General features: G+C 31.8%; 2 protein-coding genes across 2 annotated transcripts in view; one reads left to right on the top strand and one right to left on the bottom strand.

The window, feature by feature from the left end:
* LOC140061242 (uncharacterized) overlaps nt 1-22,155 on the top strand; it is a 98,743-nt gene that overhangs the window by 10,178 nt on the left and 66,410 nt on the right. The window contains exons 6-14 of the mRNA XM_072107751.1: nt 2,851-3,044; nt 3,793-3,874; nt 4,268-4,397; nt 4,831-4,969; nt 5,598-5,705; nt 7,623-7,718; nt 8,516-8,667; nt 9,101-9,232; nt 11,001-12,140. Of these exons, the coding sequence (XP_071963852.1) occupies nt 2,851-3,044; nt 3,793-3,874; nt 4,268-4,397; nt 4,831-4,969; nt 5,598-5,705; nt 7,623-7,718; nt 8,516-8,667; nt 9,101-9,232; nt 11,001-12,140 (2,173 nt within the window). The remainder of the gene's footprint in view (nt 1-2,850; nt 3,045-3,792; nt 3,875-4,267; nt 4,398-4,830; nt 4,970-5,597; nt 5,706-7,622; nt 7,719-8,515; nt 8,668-9,100; nt 9,233-11,000; nt 12,141-22,155) is intronic.
* LOC140060416 (ficolin-2-like) overlaps nt 12,748-22,155 on the bottom strand; it is a 28,227-nt gene continuing 18,819 nt past the window's right edge. Inside the window, exon 4 of the mRNA XM_072106606.1 lies at nt 12,748-13,987. Within this exon, the coding sequence (XP_071962707.1) occupies nt 13,740-13,987 (248 nt within the window). The 3' untranslated portion in view covers nt 12,748-13,739. The remainder of the gene's footprint in view (nt 13,988-22,155) is intronic.

Here is a 22,155-nt window from a genome sequence, read left to right as displayed (position 1 = left end):
CTATAATAACACATGTACTCATATCTAATGCATTTTTTGGCTAGCTGCCAAATTTATGTATTATTGAATTTGAATCAAAAATATATATACATAAGTATATAAGCTAAAATATGTGAACGTAATTTAAAAACACAATGGGTCAGAACATATAAAGTGATGTACAATAGAAATGTACTGTACAATATATATATATGTATTTATGGAAATAAAAGTGGGATGAACCCATGTAAGACAAAAAAATATATATATACAAATAGTGTATATTTCTATCTATATAGAAATTTGTATCAATTTGATCTCTGTTGTGCATGCATACAATTGAGGGACTAGTGCTGCTCCACCGTACCACGCCGAGAATGTTAAAGAGTCGGTATCCAATCAAGTTTGAACCATACCATAGCAACAGTGGTCTAATGGTTAGAAGGTTCCGTGTTTGAATCTTGGTTGGGGCGGCTTTTTCTCATTCTCATAGATTTCCTGCATCTTAACGTTTCAAATTAATTACATTTCAATTCCATTATCACCGGGCGGTTTAGAATTTATTCTGTGCCTGTGATGTAAATATAATTCTACTTAGTATATTATCTACTATATTGTGTTTTATATAATACCTAAATTCTTCTCATTTGATTGGACGATTGTGCTATGGTACAAATAATTTCATGTTCAAATATGATTTTTCATCTTTTACCTCTTGAAATTATTTGTACCATCACACTGTACTCATAAACATTCATTTAGTTTCTTTTTCAATTAAAAGTATTATGCCTTGTAATTCTAAACTCCAATAACTCTTTATTTATTCTATACAAATTATAAAACATACAAAGTAATTAAACTATAATTAGGTATAAACATGTCTTGAAATCGTCAAAGTTACCAGATAATGGACTTCTGTCCGGTTCCGGGTTTTTCCCTTTGAAAATTAAGATATATCAAGTGAAATGTTTTTATATCATTTTGTCACAGCCATTTCGACTGCCATATTGGATCCAAAATATCAGATCGTTTTTAAATGTAGTTTAAAACCTTCCCAGTACAATTCCAGTTATTTGATAACCCATGTTATGTATATGGATGTGTGGACTTTAAAAAAAGAAACTTTCAAACACTCTCTTATATAAATATATATTTCCCGGATATTTGCATGTATGTAAATAGATCTGTTCATCATTGCTATTGAATGTCATGTCATTTTACAGCTTGTGTTTTATTACAGTGTGCTAGTTGATTTTTCTAGCTTATGATGAACAGTTTTATTTGCTCTGACAGTTACACATAGAAAGCATGTGTTATATTTTTAACATTAAATTTAACAAGCAATACCTCATTTACTTTATGAGTCGGAAATTCATAGCATAGTTCATCATCTGGTCTCGTTTATTCTCTTTAAATATTAATTGGATTTCATAGAAATTCTTTATTATTATTTTGTCATTAGAATTTTTATTTTTAACTAAAGATTTTATAAGAGAAATACACTGCGGTTATACATATTCATGAGATGCTTGTCTAGTAGGGAGGGCTGTTTATCCAGGTAACAGCACTTATAAACAGTAGAAAGAGGGTTGACTCATGTCCCGAGACGGCACACCACTTGTCGACTTGTTCCACACTTAATTTTCGAAGCAGGGAAATGAGGCTGACATAAGGTCTGTCAGGACAGTATGTCCTAATGAATCGCTTATTTAGACTCTTGAAGTTCAGTATGAGTCGCTTCCTTCTGAGAAGAAGTCCTTGGCGCCGAACAATTAAGGCGTAGTGAACCTAAGATGATAGCTGGAGAAATGTCGGCCAATTGCAGAGATAAAAGACTGCTGATCAGCAATAAGACCTGTGATCTGCTGTAAAAGTGTAATGACCTCAGAATTGTTCTTTTTTTGGGTTATCAGGGTCGGCCAAGAATGACAGTAGCCTGATATAGATGTTACACAGAGCATCTTGCGAGAAACGACTCCTTTGCCTTTGAGGTGGTGGATCTGAGACTCTGCGGAAGCCATCTCAGGTGCGACATCAGATATTGTACATCCCACAGGATGTGGAAGTGGCGCAGATTTTGCCAGGTCCAACGTATGCATTTATTGCACAGGTCTGTCTTGACTACACGTACTGCACTTTACGGGTGATTGATACACACTCCTGTTTAGGTAGCAAACACACAGCCATTGCCTAGCAGTAATTCCGCTAACGTAGCTAGGATCCGTATCATTTGAATCCCTTGTATACTGTCTATCGGTATGTTTAGTTATGCGGACGAGACAACATATCAAAGTTAAAATTCTATAACGTGAAGGTAAAGAAGACAAGGGCAACATCAAATAATCACGAATAAATAATAATAAAACCCTCTACTAGTTTCTTTAGCTTGTCACTGGAATTCAGTTAGATTCTTGTCAGTTCTTGTCGTTGCACTGTGTTTAACGACGGTACAAAAAGAAAGGATGACAATAATCTGTTGGAGAGAAAGGCTGTTTTTAGAGCATAAGGCATATAGGCCTGCACATCTTTGGCTCTTATTAATGTATAATAATGTTCTTCATTTTGTAATGTATTACCCTCTCTCTCTCGAGGGGGACTCTATACTTACTATATAGGATCCTGATATATATGCTGTCCTGAGATATTACTGTCTTTTCTGATGTATGTTTACATTTGTTCTGCTTTAAATGTTAAACTTTTTACCAAATTGTTTGAAATTTTAATCTTTTGATCTACACAGCTCTGAAACACTTCACATGAAATCTGATAAAATTGTTTACTTGTTGCAGTGATTTGCGACTAGTTATTATTTCTAGTAAAATATCACAGATCAGCGTTGACTTATCATTTAAGCCTACTTGTAATTTTTAGGTATATTAGACTATGATTCTGATGACTCGGATGATGGACTTGACCTTGAAAATGACGAGAAAGATTACTATAAAGATTTGGAGAAGGAGTCTGTAACAACGGATTTAGAAGCAAACTTAACGGAGGAAGAAAGCGTCAAGTCTTCTTTCAAGCGCACTGTGCAATTGCGAAGAGGAAATGAGGTGAATTGTCAGGTGAACTACTTAATATCCCATCATTTTTCCTACCTAAAATAAATTGAATTGATAAGAAAAAATTGTATATAATATATCATATGATTTGTATGCATTCAGAAATAAGATCATTTTAATATGCGCTTATCATTTGTGTCTATAAGTTAGTATAACATGCATCACTCTCAAACTATGACCTTCATGTTATTTGATGATATGCCAGAAACTACTTTAGGCAGTGAAACATGCAGATTGACTGTTAGACTCAATAGTAAAATAGTCACACGACACATCATAAAGTGTCACTTGTATTAACTTGAAACATCATATTGAAAAACCTAATAATTCCCATGTTGATATAAAATTTGCAGTACACCATGGTACCCACAGCATTGTCATTTTTTCAGTAATTTGCCTTTGGGTTTTATATTTATATATACGTGGTATACTGCAAACTTTATATGAAAATATTGATTTCGCCTTCCAAACCACTAATAATTCCCATCGTTAATTTAGGGTTAATGAATCAAATGTACAGTAGTTTTACTTTCACTTGTGCAATAAAATAAAGAGGATCTGGGTACTTAGTCAATGAAAACAATTTAAATATATTCCTCATACAAAAAAAATGAATTTCACTGATTTATGAAATAAATGATATTTATGATTTTATGTTGGATCACAACCTTTCTACACAAACATATTTGATATAAACTCTAATTATTTGGAGTTAGTTTATTACGAAGTAATCATATGACTGTTTTTACAGGAATCAAGTGGCTCGTGCAATAGTTCCTTTGGACCCATGGATTTCCCTCCAAAACAAACTGAATTCATCTCATCTGAAGAAGGTAAAATAAAGCACATTAATGAAATAACACTCATGAAGAATCACATCATCAGGGATCTCTTGCATACTTGAAAATATACACAAGAACACTGAGTTTGTAAAGAAAATCACATTGCAGCTCCAAATAGCTCTATTTTAAAACTGTTTCTTTTTATAAGGACCTGTTACTGCTGGCAAGAAAATACTATTTTTCAAAATATAGTATTTTAAAGCTGTATTCTCTTGCTCAGCAGAAACAGGCCCTATTATTCTTAGTTTATCAGCTGAGTAAGCACAAAATAGACCAATTAAGACAAATTTCTAAAACCACAAATTGGTTAGACATACATTGTTTTTAATTCACATTGATTATACAAGTTTCACTTAAATATTTCTCTCTCATGTATATCTTCAGCTTTGAGACAAACTTTGGCAAGACAATTCTTAGAATCTGAAAGACGTTATGTAAATCAGTTACAAACCACACAACAGCATTTTAACAACCCTCTTCTTGGTGAAGGATTTATCCCCCAGCCTGATATAAGGTATTTAGTATTTTGTCACCGTTTTGTGTTGTATGGAATACATGATAATGGGATTGGAATACAGTTTACAAACTTGATTTTCCAAATTATGGAAGCTGTAGAAAAAACTTTTACTATCCAGATGAAAATATATTAGTTCATGTATAATACAAATTGTGATGCAATTTTTTATCCTCTATTTATATTGATTTTATTTACAACAAATATTTCGAAAACATATTGTAAGGTCCAATCATCTTGAGATAAAGCACATTAAGTGATTCTATAGTTAAACAATCTTTACTAGTGATTACAAAAAGATAACAATAGCTTACTTTAATTTTCCTTCATTCACAATTCTTGTGTATACTGGTACTATACAAAAATTAAGCATTAAAATACTATTTTTATATTTTGTATTTTTATTTCATTTTCAATTGAAATATTTTTTTAGTGTAATGTTCCCAACTGAGCTAGCCTCTTTACTTCAGAAGCACAAATCATTGCTGATGTCATTACAAAGTCGTTTAAACACATGGAAATGGCAAGGCATGATGGGTGATATTTTGGCAAGAATTACAGATACATACAATGTAGGCAATTTGTTTAATTTAGTTATAATAATATTCGGTATATCTTTATTTTAGTTTTTTAATGACACAAGCAGCCACTGGCTGGAACTGTAGTCGTACATTATTTGCCTTATAGTTACAGTTGTCTTGTTTATATATATTTTCTTTATTTTTCCCTCCAAAAGTCTTGTAATTTTATCGTAAACTTATTTGTACAATGAGAAATTATTAAATACGCCTGTTACGGGCCCACAAATATTTTGGATTGCAATATTTGTCAACATTATATTCTGCTAATTCCTAAATTTTGGAATTTTTTAAAGCTGATGTTTGGTTAATAAATATATTGTATAATCAAAATAAAAAGATAAGGGTGCCTTAGAAAATTACCGTAAAACCTCGAAAATAATTTCGAAATCAAGTCCATCTCGAAAAGCAGCAACCCAAGAGTTAAAAAAGGAGAAAAACATCATGTGTTTTTTTTTTTTTAGGTTTTACGGTATACTCACATTGTTAATCCTCAATTGCAGAAAAAAGGCTGACCACAAATTTTTTGGTTCGTCAGGCTTTGGGCAACATGTAGCCCTTTATAAAACCAATTATACTGTCTATAATATATTATTTATCACCATATTTCACTAATTTGCAGGCTGACACGCTAGATGTGTATACAAGCTATATTGCAAATTTTCCAAGGTCTTTATCAAAGATGAGTTATTACTGCCAAAAGTCTCACACTTTCCGCAAGTTTTTAAGGGTAAGTTTTAATAATTGATGGGAATTCATATATGATATAGATACTTCAGTAGACAACCCTGTGTCACATTGGTGTTACTCTGAATAGGAGTGTTTTTCTGGATAGAGGTGTTCCTCTGAATAGAGGTTGACCGCATTGTTAAAATCTTGTCATTCGTTCAGAAAATAAAACAGTGCTGTTTTGTTAACAAACAAAACCATACATACTGTAATACTGTACGTACTGTCCTCCAAATATTATTTATGAGAAAATAAAAGCAAACCAATTGGAATGCAACCCATCTATTTTGACCCTCCCTATTATATAAAAGCTTTCAGGATATGTCACAGAACCGATATAAATGTATTTTTACAGAAAGCCTGACAGTCATCTCATGGTAAAGATGACACAAGTTGTTCTATTTGCTGTTCTATGAAACAAAACCGTTGAAAGTGTTCAAATATAAACAGATTCATTTACGCTAATAATGTAACATTTTTTCTCCAGACCCTTTTATAATGTTGTCTTTATAATGATGTATAATGACAAAATAAAAACAAAAATGCCACATGACACAAAAATGTTTTTAACAAGCATTTAATATTTACTAGATCAGTCAAATTTTAAACTCCAATCTATGGTTGATAATAAATTCATGACAACTTCAAGATGTGATAAATTATAAATAGTTAATATGAAATAGACAAAAACAGCTCTTAAGTGAAAATTGCTCCATTGAGGTTTGAAATATTACTAATAAATATTTATTAAACTAAATTGTAAATTTTCTTTAATTCACATACATACAGAAGTACAGAAATGTAAGTCTTTGCATTTAGGTTAGCTTTGTTGGCCTTCAACATATATAAGTGTACACGTATACATACTTAATATATGTATATAAAATCAATATATAAAATCAATTATATATTTTAAGTTAAACTACATACTATAAATACTTATATTACATAGCCTATGTAAATACGCTAACGTGATTGGTTGAAACTGCATCACATGACTACCGCTGCGAGGATCGTAAATCGTATATATCCTCGAGAACGATGATATTTACTGTGTAATTTTCGCGTAATTATCGTGTCCCCTGTCATTAAACATATAGATTCTCGAGTACGTTGATATTGACTGTGTAATTTTCGTGTGCCAACACTCGCGTTGCCGATAAATAAACAAAAGTCATCAACTCGATCTTGAACTCGGGTGGAATTGTCACTCCATCGCAAGACAACGCTTCAACCGCTGTGCCACGGAAGTTGCTTGAAGAAATTAATCATCTAAACTATTTAAACTATGCATACATAGCGCCCTCATTTGTTATAAGTCCACCCTAAATGTGATGAAACACCGTTTGTGATTGGTCAATACTCACGGTAGTAACCTAGTGTACGCGCTGAACATCCGGTGATTCGGCTCCTTGAAGATCGAGAAGAAGACGAATTGTTTATTCGGCCTACCTGATTATAATATTATTATTTTTAATAGGCTTATTGATGGAAATTCTTCTGTTAATTTAAACGACCTAGGCCTAAGTGAATATTTTATTGCCAAGGAATCATTAATTAGTAATTATCTGTATATTATTCTTCGCAAGGTAAGGTGTCTAGGCAGGCTTGTTTAAATACAATACAAATACATAGGAGGCCTAGCCTAGCTTCACCCAACCCAGCAGACTTGTTCTTGGCTATATAATATAACAGATATTGCCTTTTATATCGGTTAAATATAAGATTTGACATCCCCTCGGGAATGATATTAAGTTCTCGGGGAATATATATTTCCCTCAGCTGGCGCTTCGGGAAATATATATTCCCTCGAACTTAATATCATTCCCTCGGGGATGTCAAATCTTATATTTAACCTCTAAGCAGTCAATATCTGTATAATAATCAATGAATTCAATGTATGTATTTTCTTTTACAGAAACAGTTGTCTAGTTTAGGTTTTATTGAGTCAGATCTAGTTGGCAGCCTACTTAGTCCTGTTCAACGTATACCTCAATATGTTATTTTCCTTAAGGTAATCAACTATGTCGCTTCATTTTTGTAAATGTCACAAAATCAGGGAATTCAGACTCTTGAGACACGCTTATAATTATATTAAGTCCAGTGGTGTAACTGCTAGGGTCCAAGAGCGTTTGAGCTCTTAAAATAGGCCCAAGAGCAGTCCTAATGCAACTACCCAGCATTGAACTGCCACTGCCACTAAACCAATGGTCCTTTCTCCCCATGTTACCCCACTGAATAAGTCTCTATTATTCTCAATTGTTCTATAACTTTCTGAATTGCATTAAATTGATCAAAACATTAGGCCCATACAATCATGACAAAATACTGCCAATGCACACTTTCCATCTGTCCAACTGTCCACATAATAATAACTTCAATCTTTTCTCAACATTCAAATATTTACTCAGATATTTATTTCTCCAAGTGGACCCTAATTTAGGGTTTATTATGATTCTATTATATTTAAATGATGATGGAATACATTTTTGAAATGTTTTTTTATTAGTAAAGTTTAAATATAATTATAAACTTTTATAATTGAGCCCGATTTTTCTCACAGATGTACTCATCTTTCCTCTATCTATATAAATGAGCTGTTTAGAGTTTGCTGGTCAAATTTTATAATATATTATATTTTTATAATTCAAACACATGGATAAAAAAAAAAACCAATGTTTATAAAATTAATATTCAAATTGAGATTGGCAATTAAGATTTAAATTTTATTAAAATATATTTTATTGTATTTAATTTTTAAAAGTTGTAATAATAAAGAAGTTTCCATTTCAATTTTTTTATATTTTTTAGCAATTATCAAGATGTACATCTGTGGACCATCCGGATTATATTTATGTACAGAGCTCTACGCAACGCTTGACTGACTTTGTAACGGAACAAAAACCAGCGATCGAATCGGCCATTCAGACTACTAAGCAATTCCCTGTAATACTTTATAAACGGTAATTAAGTATCAATCTATGACCTTGATTACATTACATAGCTGAAAACAAATCTATTGTGTGTTCATGTTTGATAAATATTCTTTTTCTTTACAATATATTTTTAAAAAAAATATTAGCTTATCAAGCATGAAGTGGGACACATTACTTAATAAAATTTGAAATGTCCCTAACCAATCAGATTTCTATTCAAAACGAATTAGAACCAGTATATCGATGTGACACTTATGCATTTTGATCCATTGTCACTTTACTAGATTTTACGCCATTTTAACTGGACGCAACAACTAGAGGTTTTGGCCGTAGTGTTAAGGCTTAATATTGCCTTGAGTTATTCGATAGGTGTGTCCCAAAGAAGGTGAGCTACTGTCACTGAAGAAAGAAAACAAAAATAATGCAATTATTATAATTAATATTTCTTTTCATTTGATAGAAAAGAAAACAAATTACCTACTTATTATGATAGCACAAGCATGAATGCTAAAACACCAAGTCAGGGGTCTTCAACAAAAGACAGTGGAATACATTCAAATGATGAACAAATACCAGAAAACAGAACTAGCAGGTAATTTTTTTTTGTATTACAGTCAACCAGAACCAAACACACTTTTTCAAAAACCTCCAAAGTCTCCTCTGATAATCGTGGAAGTTTTCCGTTGAAGATGCAATTTCTCGCAGTTGTTTTGGTTATACCACAAAAATAGCATTTAGGTTATACATGCAATGGATTTTCCATCTTAACAAAACACCCAAACACATCAGTATTATAGATGATTTTTTTGAATACAGTCAACTCTCCCAATACCGGACTCTCCCAAAACCGGAATTCACGAAAAACCGGACTTTTTTGGAGGGCCCAATTTGTCCCTATTCTAAATGTACTGTAATTTATCATGAAAACCGGAATACCCAATTCCGGATTCCGGACAAATTATGAAGTACAAAACACGAAAATTAGCGTCTAAAAACCGGACTGACAGTTAAAAAACTCCAAATATTTACGAAAACAACGTAACATCGTCGTCGCTGACTCGGATTCAATACATTCACAATGTACAAAAGCTTTTAACCATACCCTCACCATGCATGAAGTGCGCGACGTTTCGCGGTACGATCAAATAATGTTGCCATGGAGCACTACACTGTGATTGACAGGTCAGTTCATTGTTAACCCACGAGGCGGCAATTGCTTTGTTGCGTATCGAACTGCGGTGGGCTTTTTCACATCGAAGCGCTATGTCTTAATGTCTATTGTTTTTAGCAGGGAGTTGTTAACAACTCCCTGTTTTTTAGCATATGAATTGTTTTTTAATAAAGTTCAATTTACATTCCACTTTGTGTCTTTGTTTTGTTTAAATTATTGTTAAATTCACAATTGCAATAGGACTTTAAAAAGGAATGTTTCACTAAAAATGTGCATCATTATAAATTTGGAAATCACTATGGCAAAACGTAAACGGAATGAACTTGACTTAACTAGTGTTAATAAACTTTGAAATGTTACCAATTAATTATTGTGTCATTATTGCTTGGCTCGTTTACCTAATCAATTTTCATCATTGCTATCAAATTACGTCAAAATAAAGGAGCTTAAAAAACATGTGGTCTAGGTGTGGGCGTTTTTATTTGATTATGACACCTCTGCATATGCGCATCAATCAAAGCCCTTCACCCATGCTGCTGCTGCTAGCTAGCTCACGAAAAACAATAAACAGACCGAAATTATGTTCACCGTACGTACGTACGTAGGCCTTTTTGCCGTTAAAATTACATTGAGAAACAATAATTTACTATTGTAATGTTTTATTGGTACAGTAAATAATGTAACTTTTAAAAAAGGTAAATTGAATTACTGTAGCTTAATATTAATAAAGTAGGCCTAGCCTAGGCCTATCAGTATTTATTTAATTAAAACTAGATTGACACAATCATAGCCTAGCCTAGGCCTTCCCTACGCTAGGAGACCGTACCGGGCAGCATTCGGACCGGTGATTCAAAGCATTTTCAGTGACAACGTGATGACTTAAAAAATATGTTTTCAGGAAACCGGACTTTCGAAAAACCGGAAAATATATGCCCGCCCAAGGGTGTCCGGTATTGGGAGAGTTGACTGTAGTACTCTTCTAGCGATTTAAAAAAATGATAGTGCCATGCTTTAACTCTCCAGATACTTAATATTTGTTTGGGACATAATAAACTAAACTTTTCTTGAAGTGTGGTTTTCAAAATGAATTTTTTGAAAAGAAGAATATGATTTTGGAAGTTGAGTTTTTCAACAAAAGTAAAACGAGCATTAATTTAGCATTTATTGTTGTTTTGTTATCTGGTCATAGGTTAATTCAGGAGCTTAACCACACCCATCAGTTACTGAGTGAACTTGCTGCCAGTCCTGTTTTTCAACTTAAAAGTACAGAAGCTATCCAGCATTCGCATTTCAGTGACTTCAAATCAAAAGCCATCAACAAATATCGACCAAAATCACGCAACAAAGCAAGAATGCGGCATAAAATGCTGCAGTTCAGATCCGCGCCATCTCTGAGTAGTATGAATGCCAGCCACATTGAAGACATGAAAAAGTCTGAGAGTATGTGGATGAAAACATCTAAAACAGATGTTACATACCCTGAACAAAGTCTTGCTAAATCTCAACCAGCTTTGGCAAGATATGGTCTTGTACAGAGTAACCATAGTACTTTTGGTCAGCTGTCAACAGGTTTGATTAATGGTAACCATAGCATAGGTCAACTTTCAAGCGGATACAGTTTGCGATCAGATGTGGTGATTCCCCATGCTGAAATAAGTGACATGCGCAATTCCCCATATATAAATGACAAATTTGACTTTTCAACAAATTCAAGAATCTTAAGAGGAAGGCAACAACATCGAACCCTACCAACATCATCAAATTATGGAATTTATGGTGCAGATGATACTGATTTAGATAGTGTCTGTTATGTACCATCCACGCTAACAAATGCGCCCTCAAGAACAATGCAATTGAAAACTATGATTACAACGAAAGTCGAAGAAGCGAATAGAAAGACTGGTTGCGATAATGAAAACAGTTTTCCAATTTTACGAGAAAGTCCGATACGAGATGCAGATGATATGATGTACAAAAGCTTGCCAATTATTGCTCCATGCGACAGTCCAATCTGTCAAAAATCCTCTGATACATATGGTACGCCAACTTATGATTCTGCATCAATTGAAGGTGGTAGCATCACAGAGAATTCCAAGCATTATTCACAACCAGATTTACGTAAAATAAGTAAAGCTAAAAATCGCAAAAAGAAGAATGCAGCAGATGCTGACATGCCAACACCATTAACGGTATGGAATGATGCTGGAGATGAACATTATGTTACAGGCAAGACGAGACGCAATAAGAAGCATGTTGCTATTGATGATTCTAAACTCTCATCAAAGAAATCGTTCAAACATTCGTTAAAGAGTATATTCTTCAGAAAAAAGTAAGTACAATAATTGATTTTAGTACACAATTATTTGTTTTTGTTTTTCTTTTTTTGATGATTATCACTCATTTTAATTACCGTACAATAGTAGATGCCTCATATCACATGGTGTTAATTTTGTTCCACTTTTTGATCATAAAATAGATAAATAATAATGAAAAAACGTTCATTTTCTCTGTTCTGTGCTCGTCCAATTCAAGAAGTGGTATGTTTTGTGTTGACCCAAATGGAAATTAATTACTTTTACTAATTGAATATGAAAAAAGCAATAAAGAAATAAGAAATTTAACATCTACTGAAAAACTTTATTTTCAGTACATGTTAAATTCCCACCCTTTATTGATGTATAGTAGTAAAAAGAAAAGCACTAAAAACAATATTAAGGTGATTTTTATACCACTTTACTAGTGGTTTTCTGTCAACTCGGAAGTTCCTTCCTTTCATAATACATCATTTTTAAATTAGCCATATGATGATTATTTTTTGTTGTTGATTGCTACATTAAACTTTGTTTTTAGTTTTATGTACAATATTTCTTTTCAAACGTTTATTTAGACATTAAAACTTGAGATGTTTAACAATACACTGATGACTCAACACGTAATAGAATTAATCTACAATAAAACATATAACCCGGCCAGTTCTGTTTTACAAAACAAAACGAACAGTATTCAAAAAATTGTATTCATATATCCAAAGGCAAATTACAGAAAAAATGACAATGCTGTGGGTATCAGTGGATCTCAATGGGGATACAAAATAAAATAAGCAAAATAAGCTAAATCTAAATTAAAATGATAAAGTAAAACAGTCAGAAAAGGTAGCAATGTGTGTAAATGATTGACAATAGAACATACGAGTGAGTCCATGAATAACATCAAAACTAGACTACTTTATTCTTATACCCCTCTGTAGAGGGCGCCATTCACTATTATGTTAACCTGGGATGGTTGAACATTACACCCTTCATCATTAACAATGTTCAATACGACATTTTAAAAACAAAATATGTTTATATTGAAGACACTTTCCCTGTAATTCTTATACATAAATAAATACATGGTATAAAAATAAAATAATGCATACATTAAACCAGGATATTCCTTGTCTTAAATATACATTATGGTTAATTACGATAAAAAGTGAAAAACAATGTGTTACCTAAGTAGCTCGCATTGAATGACCTCGTAGACGGGCCTTATGTCTATCTGGTAAACAGCGGTAACATACAGTATGAACATTGTACGCTAGCTGTAGACCTAGTCTTGCGTTTTCTTGTAGCTGAATTGTCTTTTTTTTACAGGATCTGTTAATACAAGTTGTGGAAATACTGTTCTTCTACATTTTCCCTTCACGATATATTGCATATAGCAAAACAAAAATATCAATCTGTGCATGATGCATGCTAGTATTATAGCAGCCTGCTTAAATTATTAGAATCAACTTATTTTTCACATTAATAGTTCAATTTTACATAAATTAAAAAAAAAACGTAGGGAAAGTGTCTTTGAATTTTATTAATTTTCAGATTAATTATTATACTCACAACACAAAAAATATTGAAAGTTATCAATTTCGCTATATCATATGCTACCATTAAATTCTACGTATTTTCATCTCGCTAGTTTTCAAGGAATAGTAGTAATCTTTCCAATGTCTCCACACCACACCTTTTCCATACTGATCGATCTGACCACCCAGGTACAATCCATTCAGATTTGAACTGTGACAGGCACCATACCACCAAGCTCCCTTGTATGACACAGAACATGATGAGGCTACTGTGTCATGATCTTGGTCAAACGTCGAAAACTGGAAATTGGTATGTTGTGTCAGTGAATCACCTAAAATAAAGATAGATAGATAGAATCTAGCCAATTTCAGTAAATTGCATAATGTGCACTTTGGTATAGTACTTCCTAATTTACTACCTATTGAAATCCTGCTTACTATAGTTAAGTTGAGTTATAGATACAGTAATTAGTTATTAACAATTACAAATTTATGTTGAACCAGTTGCCCTAAGTAGGGATGTTTTCCAAAAGTATGTAGTGTTTATGGTACCATTCTGAAACATACCCCACATAATCTCAATATGTAATAATTATTTATTTATAAATTATTCATTTATACGTTTTTAATTGCTGAAATTTGGTATACATTGACTACAACATGTAATGTTGACCACCCATAACAAAAAGTCTTAGTAGTTATAGCTCTATAGCGGTTAGCCTTATAGTCTATCCGGCTTAGTAGATATAGAGCTGTCGCCTATTTATCACCTACTAGTAGATAGATATTTGATAGATTTTTTATAGTTGTTAGTAGATTTTTGCCTCATTAGCATATTTCGCGATGATATTAGTAGGCGACACCTACTAAATACAACTATGATTAGACTACCAATAATCTATCTAGAATGGATTCTTAATTGGCTATTATTTGGCTTTTAAAAATCTACATTAATTTGCTATTTATGGGCTATTAAAAATCTACTAATTAAATGACTATTATTGGGCTATTAAAAATCTGTATAAATTGGCTATTATTTGGCAATTAAAAATCTACATAAAATGGCTATAATTTGTCTACTTAAAATCTACATTATTTGGCTATTAATATACTATTAAAAATCTACTAAATAATTGGCTATTATTCGACTACTAAAAATCTACATTATTTGCCTATTATTGGGCTATTAAAAATCTACATAAAAATGGCTATTATTTGTCTACTAAAAATCTACATTATTTTGCTATTATTGGGCTATTAAAAATCTACTTAAAAATGGCTATTATTTGTCTACTAAAAATCTACATTATTTGGCTATTATTGGGCTATTAAAAATCTACATAAAAATGGCTATTATTTGTCTACTAAAAATCTACATTATTTGGCTATTATTGGGCTATTAAAAATCTACATAAAAATGGCTATTATTTGTCTACTAAAAATCTACATTATTTGGCTATTATTGGGCTATTAAAAATCTACATAAAAATGGCTATTATTTGTCTACTAAAAATCTACATTATTTGGATATTATTGGTCTATTTAAAATCTACTTAAAAATGGCTATTATTTGTCTACTAAAAATCTACATTATTTGGCTATTATTGGTCTATTAAAAATCTACTTAAAAATGGCTATTATTTGTCTACTAAAAATCTACATTATTTGGCTATTATTGGGCTGTTAAAAATCTACTTAAAAATGGCTATTATTTGTCTACTAAAAATCTACATTATTTGGCTATTATTGGGCTATTAAAAATCTACATTATTTGGCTATTATTGGGCTATTAACAATCTACATATAGATATTATTGGACTATTAAAAATCTACATATAACTATTATTGGGCTATTAACAATCTACATATAGATATTATTGGGCTATTATTTATTAAAAATCTACATATAAATTGGCTATTAAAAATCTACATAAATTAACTACTGTTAATTTAGATACTTAAAATCTACAGAAATTAAAAATCTAATCTTTTCTGGCTAAAATACAGATACAGAACAATAATTCATCTTATTGGCAAATAACAAATGTATAATGACAATAATAATAACAAATTAATTTTTTTCTCGTATTTGTAAACCTTAATCTTGTCCATACATATGCGAGTCCGAAAACTTTAAGCACATATTTTAACTCAGTTGGACATGTAAAAGGAAGAATACCAAACAACAACAGTTACTTTTGTAACAATTTAGACTTATTAAGTGAAACAAGACATTAGTAAACCAAATATACAGTATACATTTTATAAATTTATTTAACAAAAAATTAAGATAGTACAGTATTTGTAAACCTTAATATCTTAACCATAACATTGCACATGTTTTAACATCACTTTTGTAACAATCTAGACTTATCAAATGAAACAAGACACAGTATCCAAATATACAGTATACATTTTATTCAAACTTCAAAATTCAAAACAATTCCTGAATGGAATTAGACCAGACAATAAGAAATGCACCAAATATTGTCACTATTGACATGAAAAATTAATTACGCAAAAGCACACTTCACCATAAATTAATCATCTTTGCACTTGACCATCAAATTTGTACTTGTATAGGTTAAAGATCGTCTCTCTGAAAAAATAATTGTTTAAACATTTTTTTGTTGAATATGCCATTTGAATTTTGCTATACAAGGGCTACCTACCAGTAACCTATTAACAGACTATAAACAAACTGATAATAGCCAGTAACTATTAATAAACTATTTATTTTATATACTTAGGCCTACTAAGAATGATTACAAATAGATACAGTAGATATAGCTAGATGACCTAGGCCTCTAGGCCTAGATACTGCATTAGAAATCTATTATTTAAATATCACAGTTGTAATATCTATCAACTGCATACTTACAATAGCTATACTAGGGCTACCAATAATAACTTATTAATAGACTAGGCTTAGGCCTATTAACAAACTGATAATAGGCCTAGGCAGCCCAGTATAACTATTTAGTATTAATATTATAAACTAAAAAATCTATTTTATAATTGAACCCTGGGAAGTAGGCCTACAACTTGTGGCTTATTACTATGTTTTCATTTATGTACACACCTATAATTATATTATACTGTATAATGCTATTGTTGAATAAATAAATGTTTTTTGAACAACAAATAGGCAATGTAGGGCCTAGGCTAACTAGTAGTAGGCCTATAAGCCTAGGCTATAAAGTATATTAGGCCTAGGCTAGGCTATTATAATTATAAATTGAATGAAAAATGCCTAGTGCAATTTAAAAAAGACTAGGCCTAGGCCAGGGCCTACCTAGCTTAGTAGCCTAGCCTAGGCCTACTAACTAATACAGGCCTGGCTAGCTTATAGAGCCTACTAGAGGCCTACTAGCCTAGCTTCTAGCCTATCAAAAAGGAACACTTTAACTTTAACAAATAAAATGTAAAGATATGGATTGATTCACTTACCACTAAACTGACATTGTGGTTGGAATAAAAATAAACATTCATGGTCTGATCGAAAAGGCCTACAACAAGCGAATGCTCCTTTTTTCTCTGATCATCTGCATCGTGCCTGCTGCTGCTGCAAAACAGAAGCGGGAATTTGGGTGTAACAATTGTTATACACACGCACTAATATATAGACAACGGCTATCTATAACCTATTAACAAACTACATTTTACATTTTACATTTAACTTATATTCCATACCTACTAAATATCTATTATATATAGATAGATGGAGACTACTACAAGTCTATTAGAAATCTATGAGTAACACAGTTTTGTATTATCTATCAACTGTCTACTTATAATAGATAGACAACAGCTATCTATAACCTATTAACAAACTACGTTTAACTTATATTCCATACCTACTAAATATCTATTATATATAGATAGATGGAGACTACTACAAGTCTATTAGAAATCTATGAGTAATACAGTTTTGTATTATCTATCAACTGTCTACTTATAATAGATAGACAACAGCTATCTATAACCTATTAACAAACTACGTTTAACTTATATTCCATACCTACTAAATATCTATTATATATAGATAGATGGAGACTACTACAAGTCTATTAGAAATCTATGAGTAACACAGTTTTGTATTATCTATCAACTGTCTACTTATAATAGATAGACAACAGCTATCTATAACCTATTAACAAACTACGTTTAACTTATATTCCATACCTACTAAATATCTATTATATATAGATAGATGGAGACTACTACAAGTCTATTAGAAATCTATGAGTAACACAGTTTTGTATTATCTATCAACTGTCTACTTATAATAGATAGACAACAGCTATCTATAACCTATTAACAAACTACATTTAACTTTTTTTTCATACCTACTAAATATCTATTATATATAGATAGATGGAGACTATTCCCTGTCTACATAAAAACTCTTAAGGTGAAAAATATCTATTAAAAACTACTAACAATGGTGTAGCTTAAAGACCTACTTTAAATAGTGCTACATCAACTATGATACAACTACTTACTGTGTACTTTTAATAGGTAGTACCTATTATGTCACCTATCTATTTTATGTAGTCAGAAAGTAGTCAAAGAAATTATGATAAAATCCTTAGTAGCCAAGAGAAAAAAACTACTAACGGCCTATTAAGCCTACTAAGGATAGAGCTATTTCTATTAAAGACTATCTAAATATACTTAATTATTTCGTTATGGGCAATAAACAAAAGTTGTAAAATATTTATTCAAATATATATATATTCCAATATATCTTCTAGCTTTGATTCTCTCAGTGCAATAATAGAGGGTGCAATATTTTGATAAGTGATTAATATTAATATGTAGATTTGTTTTTTTGGCCCATTTGTTTCTGTGACTTAATAGGCATATAAAATTTGAATTTTGCAAATCCCTTTCCCCCTAAAATTTATGTCTGAAATTGTTCTCATGTTAACAATTTTAGAGTGTTTGCTTGTAGTCCCATGATTTTTATAGTGAGCTCCATCTATATATAAATTTACGTAAGGGCAAAATTCGATAAATCCCGGTTAATTTATTGTATTTTTACTCGATGGTATATAAAGTTGGTTCATACTTTCGGTACTGATTTTAACCATCTGATATAACCCTGTTTACTAATTAAATTAAGTTAGTTAATTAGTTATTGACGATTAAAACGAATTTAGGTTGAAAGATTTGCCCCAAATAGGGGTGTTTTCCGATCGTGGTATACACTGTCTAATGGATGTCCATCTTGAAAAATACCCGCCACAAAAATGCGAGGAGGCTTCGCATTTTCCTATCTCCTCCTACGATAATTGTTTTTAATAGCTGAAAACCGGTTGCACAGCTCGAGTACAGTATCATAATGTTGAAGACAGGCCTATTTTCTTAAAAAAATACTATTTTGATAGATTTAATATACGTTTATACAAATACAAATGTTTTGATTTGCGATGAATGGAACATTCCAATCTCTGTGTCATTCCACAAGTGTCTATTCCCTCAGGCGTCGTAAAGGAAAGTACTGTACACTCATAACAGAAATTCGATCCATTTTTTTTTCAATCTGTGCTGCAGAGGTTGGATATAATTTTTTTTAAATGGATAATGAGCTAGTGCTAGCGCTTTCAGTCGCCGTATATTATGTACAAATCTTTATTATTGCAGTTAAACCACCCACATCATCACCCTTCCCTCATTGGCATGAGTAGCGTTGTAAAGCCATAGTAGAGCCTGATAGGCCTACGGTGCATCATATGCCCTAAACGCAAAACAACTTTGGTGGGTAGGGTAGGAACCAACTTAAGTATGACTTGGCTCTAAGAAACAATTGAAAACCATTAGGCCTACTAATTAAGTTGAGTTAGATAATTTAATATTTATTGACGATTAAATCGAATTTATGATTTTCCCCGAATTGAGGTGGTTTTCACAAATTGTTTTACATTATATAAACATACACGTCGTATAGTAGTGATGTATCGTTACATGTACTGCTATTTCAATCTACTAGGACGGTGATACTGATAGTTTCAACAAAGTATTACATCGCAATGTTTTACTGTGTTTAGTGGTATATTATTTGTAAAACATGAAAACAATTAATATTTTGTTACTAAATGGATAAAGAATATATTTAAAAATTGTTCCTCTTTGCACCCATCCTTCAACCCTAATGTTACATACAAAACACAAATTAAGTTTGTTTAAATTTGACTTAAACAATTGGTCTCATTTTGTGACAAGTTTCTCTTTCGGAAGTAATTCCCAGGGTGCTAATTTTAGTTGAGTACATAAATCAGTGTCTATTTATTCGTTCCTGTAAACGACATGTATTATTGTACGTACATTTGAAATCGTCAATTTTTTAACGCTGAAATTATTATGTATTCGAGAACCATCTGTGAGCACGACCTAGATGGTACGCTCGCGTACCATCTAGTTACACTAATTAACAGTGATCTGTTAATATTGTGCCTGGTTCATAGTAACAATAGAAAGCTCGGGTAGCCGGTTATCTGAACCAAAATTTACAGAAAAAAATGTTAATTTTAGACAAAAATCACTAAAGCATGATTTTAATTGCGTTTTCACCTGGTATACATGGTATTTGATCATTGAATGTGTTCATTGGGTATGAAAACATAGGTTTTGCCACAAAAAGTGTAATAAATGGATTATTAGTTTAGGAGATATCGTGAAAATATGGGTTTTATAGCTAATTTGCATATTTATATTAAAGCTTTTACTCAGTTAACAGGATATATTTTATTATTAATTTTACCTTTTTTTTCTGTCTCATCACCACATCCAATTTTAATAACAACCAGTATTTGAGGAACACCATCCTGTTCTACAGTATCTACAACACGGGCTACAACATAGCTGTCTGAGAATGCCAGAGCTACCATCAGTGACAGTAAGAAGTACGGTATCTTATCAGCATCTTTTCTCTTCTCAGTCTTGTTCAAATGATACAGTAGTGGTAGTAGTTTTAAAGCCTGGAACCCAATCAGATTATGGATGGTACTGTACATATAGTTCCAACATGTCTATTTATAGTTATTTTGGAATGAGCAATTGTGCCCTAGAACATCGCAATTTTTTATTTTATTATTTTAAAATGTACGGCTACCATATAATAAAGTTTTCTAATGATAGAACCTTAAAATAAAATATGAAATATTTTTTCATTTGTTCCACAGGTTTTTAAAACGTTAAACTTTGGTAAAAATATAGCTTAGAATTGAGTAAAATTACCGTACATAAATAAAAATTCCATAAATCTATGAGCCTTTTTGTCCATTTCATCAATATAAATATACTAAAAACATTGTTACCCATTTTTAAAATAGAATTTTAACATCTGGAAATCCCCTAAAAAATTCATTTTTGTAAAGCACCAAACAATTGTGATAAGGCAATAAGGGTCTAGGACAACTACCCCCTAGGACAACTACCCCCTAGGACAACTACCCCCTAGGACAACTACCCCCTAGGACAACTACCCCCTAGAACAACTACCCATAGGAAAACTACTCCCTAGAACAACTACCTCCTAGTACTACTAACAGTCAAACCAATATTCCATATTTTTAGTGGACTATAATGTCATTAAACAGCATGACATAAGCTCTTACGGTAAAACATTTGTTTTGAAAAAGAATGAACAAAATCAGGCCAATTGTATCGATAGTAAGGGGCTGATAAAAAAAAATGTTTATATGATTTTCGATGACTGGTGCAACTTGGTAAACTGTGTTCCTAGATTTCTATATGGCATCTTCATGTCAAATGTAATTTATTATTAGAATAAAGCAAAATAAATTAAATTAAATGGAAGACTAAGGTGTAGGTGTCATGAGATTAGTTATTCTATTTGTGGTTGTCAAGAGTGTGTTGTTGTTCTAGAGGGGTAGTTTTCCAAGGGGAATATTCAATTCAATTTATTCCGGATTTTACTGGCTTTCGATGGGACGTCCCATCCCAAATTTACAAATTTAATATAATTAAATAGACTGGTTAAGACCAAACATTGGTTATTTCAAACTCATATAAGATCATGATAGATACATACTGAATCTATATATAAATTTACGTAAGGGCAAAATTCGGTAAATCGCGCGTTATTTCTAGAATGTTTACTCGATGGTATATAAAGTTGGTTCGTACTTTCGGTACTGATTTTAACCACCTGATGTAACCCTGTTTACTGATTAAATTGAGTTCGATAGTTAGTTATTGACGATTAAAACGAATTTAGGTTCAACGATTTGCCCCAAATAGGGGTGTTTGTCGATGGTGGTATACACTGTCTAATGGATGTCCGTCTTGAAAAATACCCGCAGACAATAATACGAGGATGCTTCGCATTTTCCTATCTCCTCCTACGATAATTGTTTTTAATGGCTGAAAACCGGTTGAACAGCTCGAGTATAGCATCATAATGTTGAAGACAGGCCGATTTTCTTTAAAAAAATACTATTTTGATAGATTTAATATACGTTTATACAAATGT

This window comes from Antedon mediterranea, chromosome 10 (assembly GCF_964355755.1).
Source record: "Antedon mediterranea chromosome 10, ecAntMedi1.1, whole genome shotgun sequence".
Taxonomy (NCBI): Eukaryota; Metazoa; Echinodermata; class Crinoidea; order Comatulida; family Antedonidae; genus Antedon; species Antedon mediterranea.
Note: the sequence above shows the minus strand (reverse complement) of the source record. Positions and strands in the feature narration are given on the sequence as shown.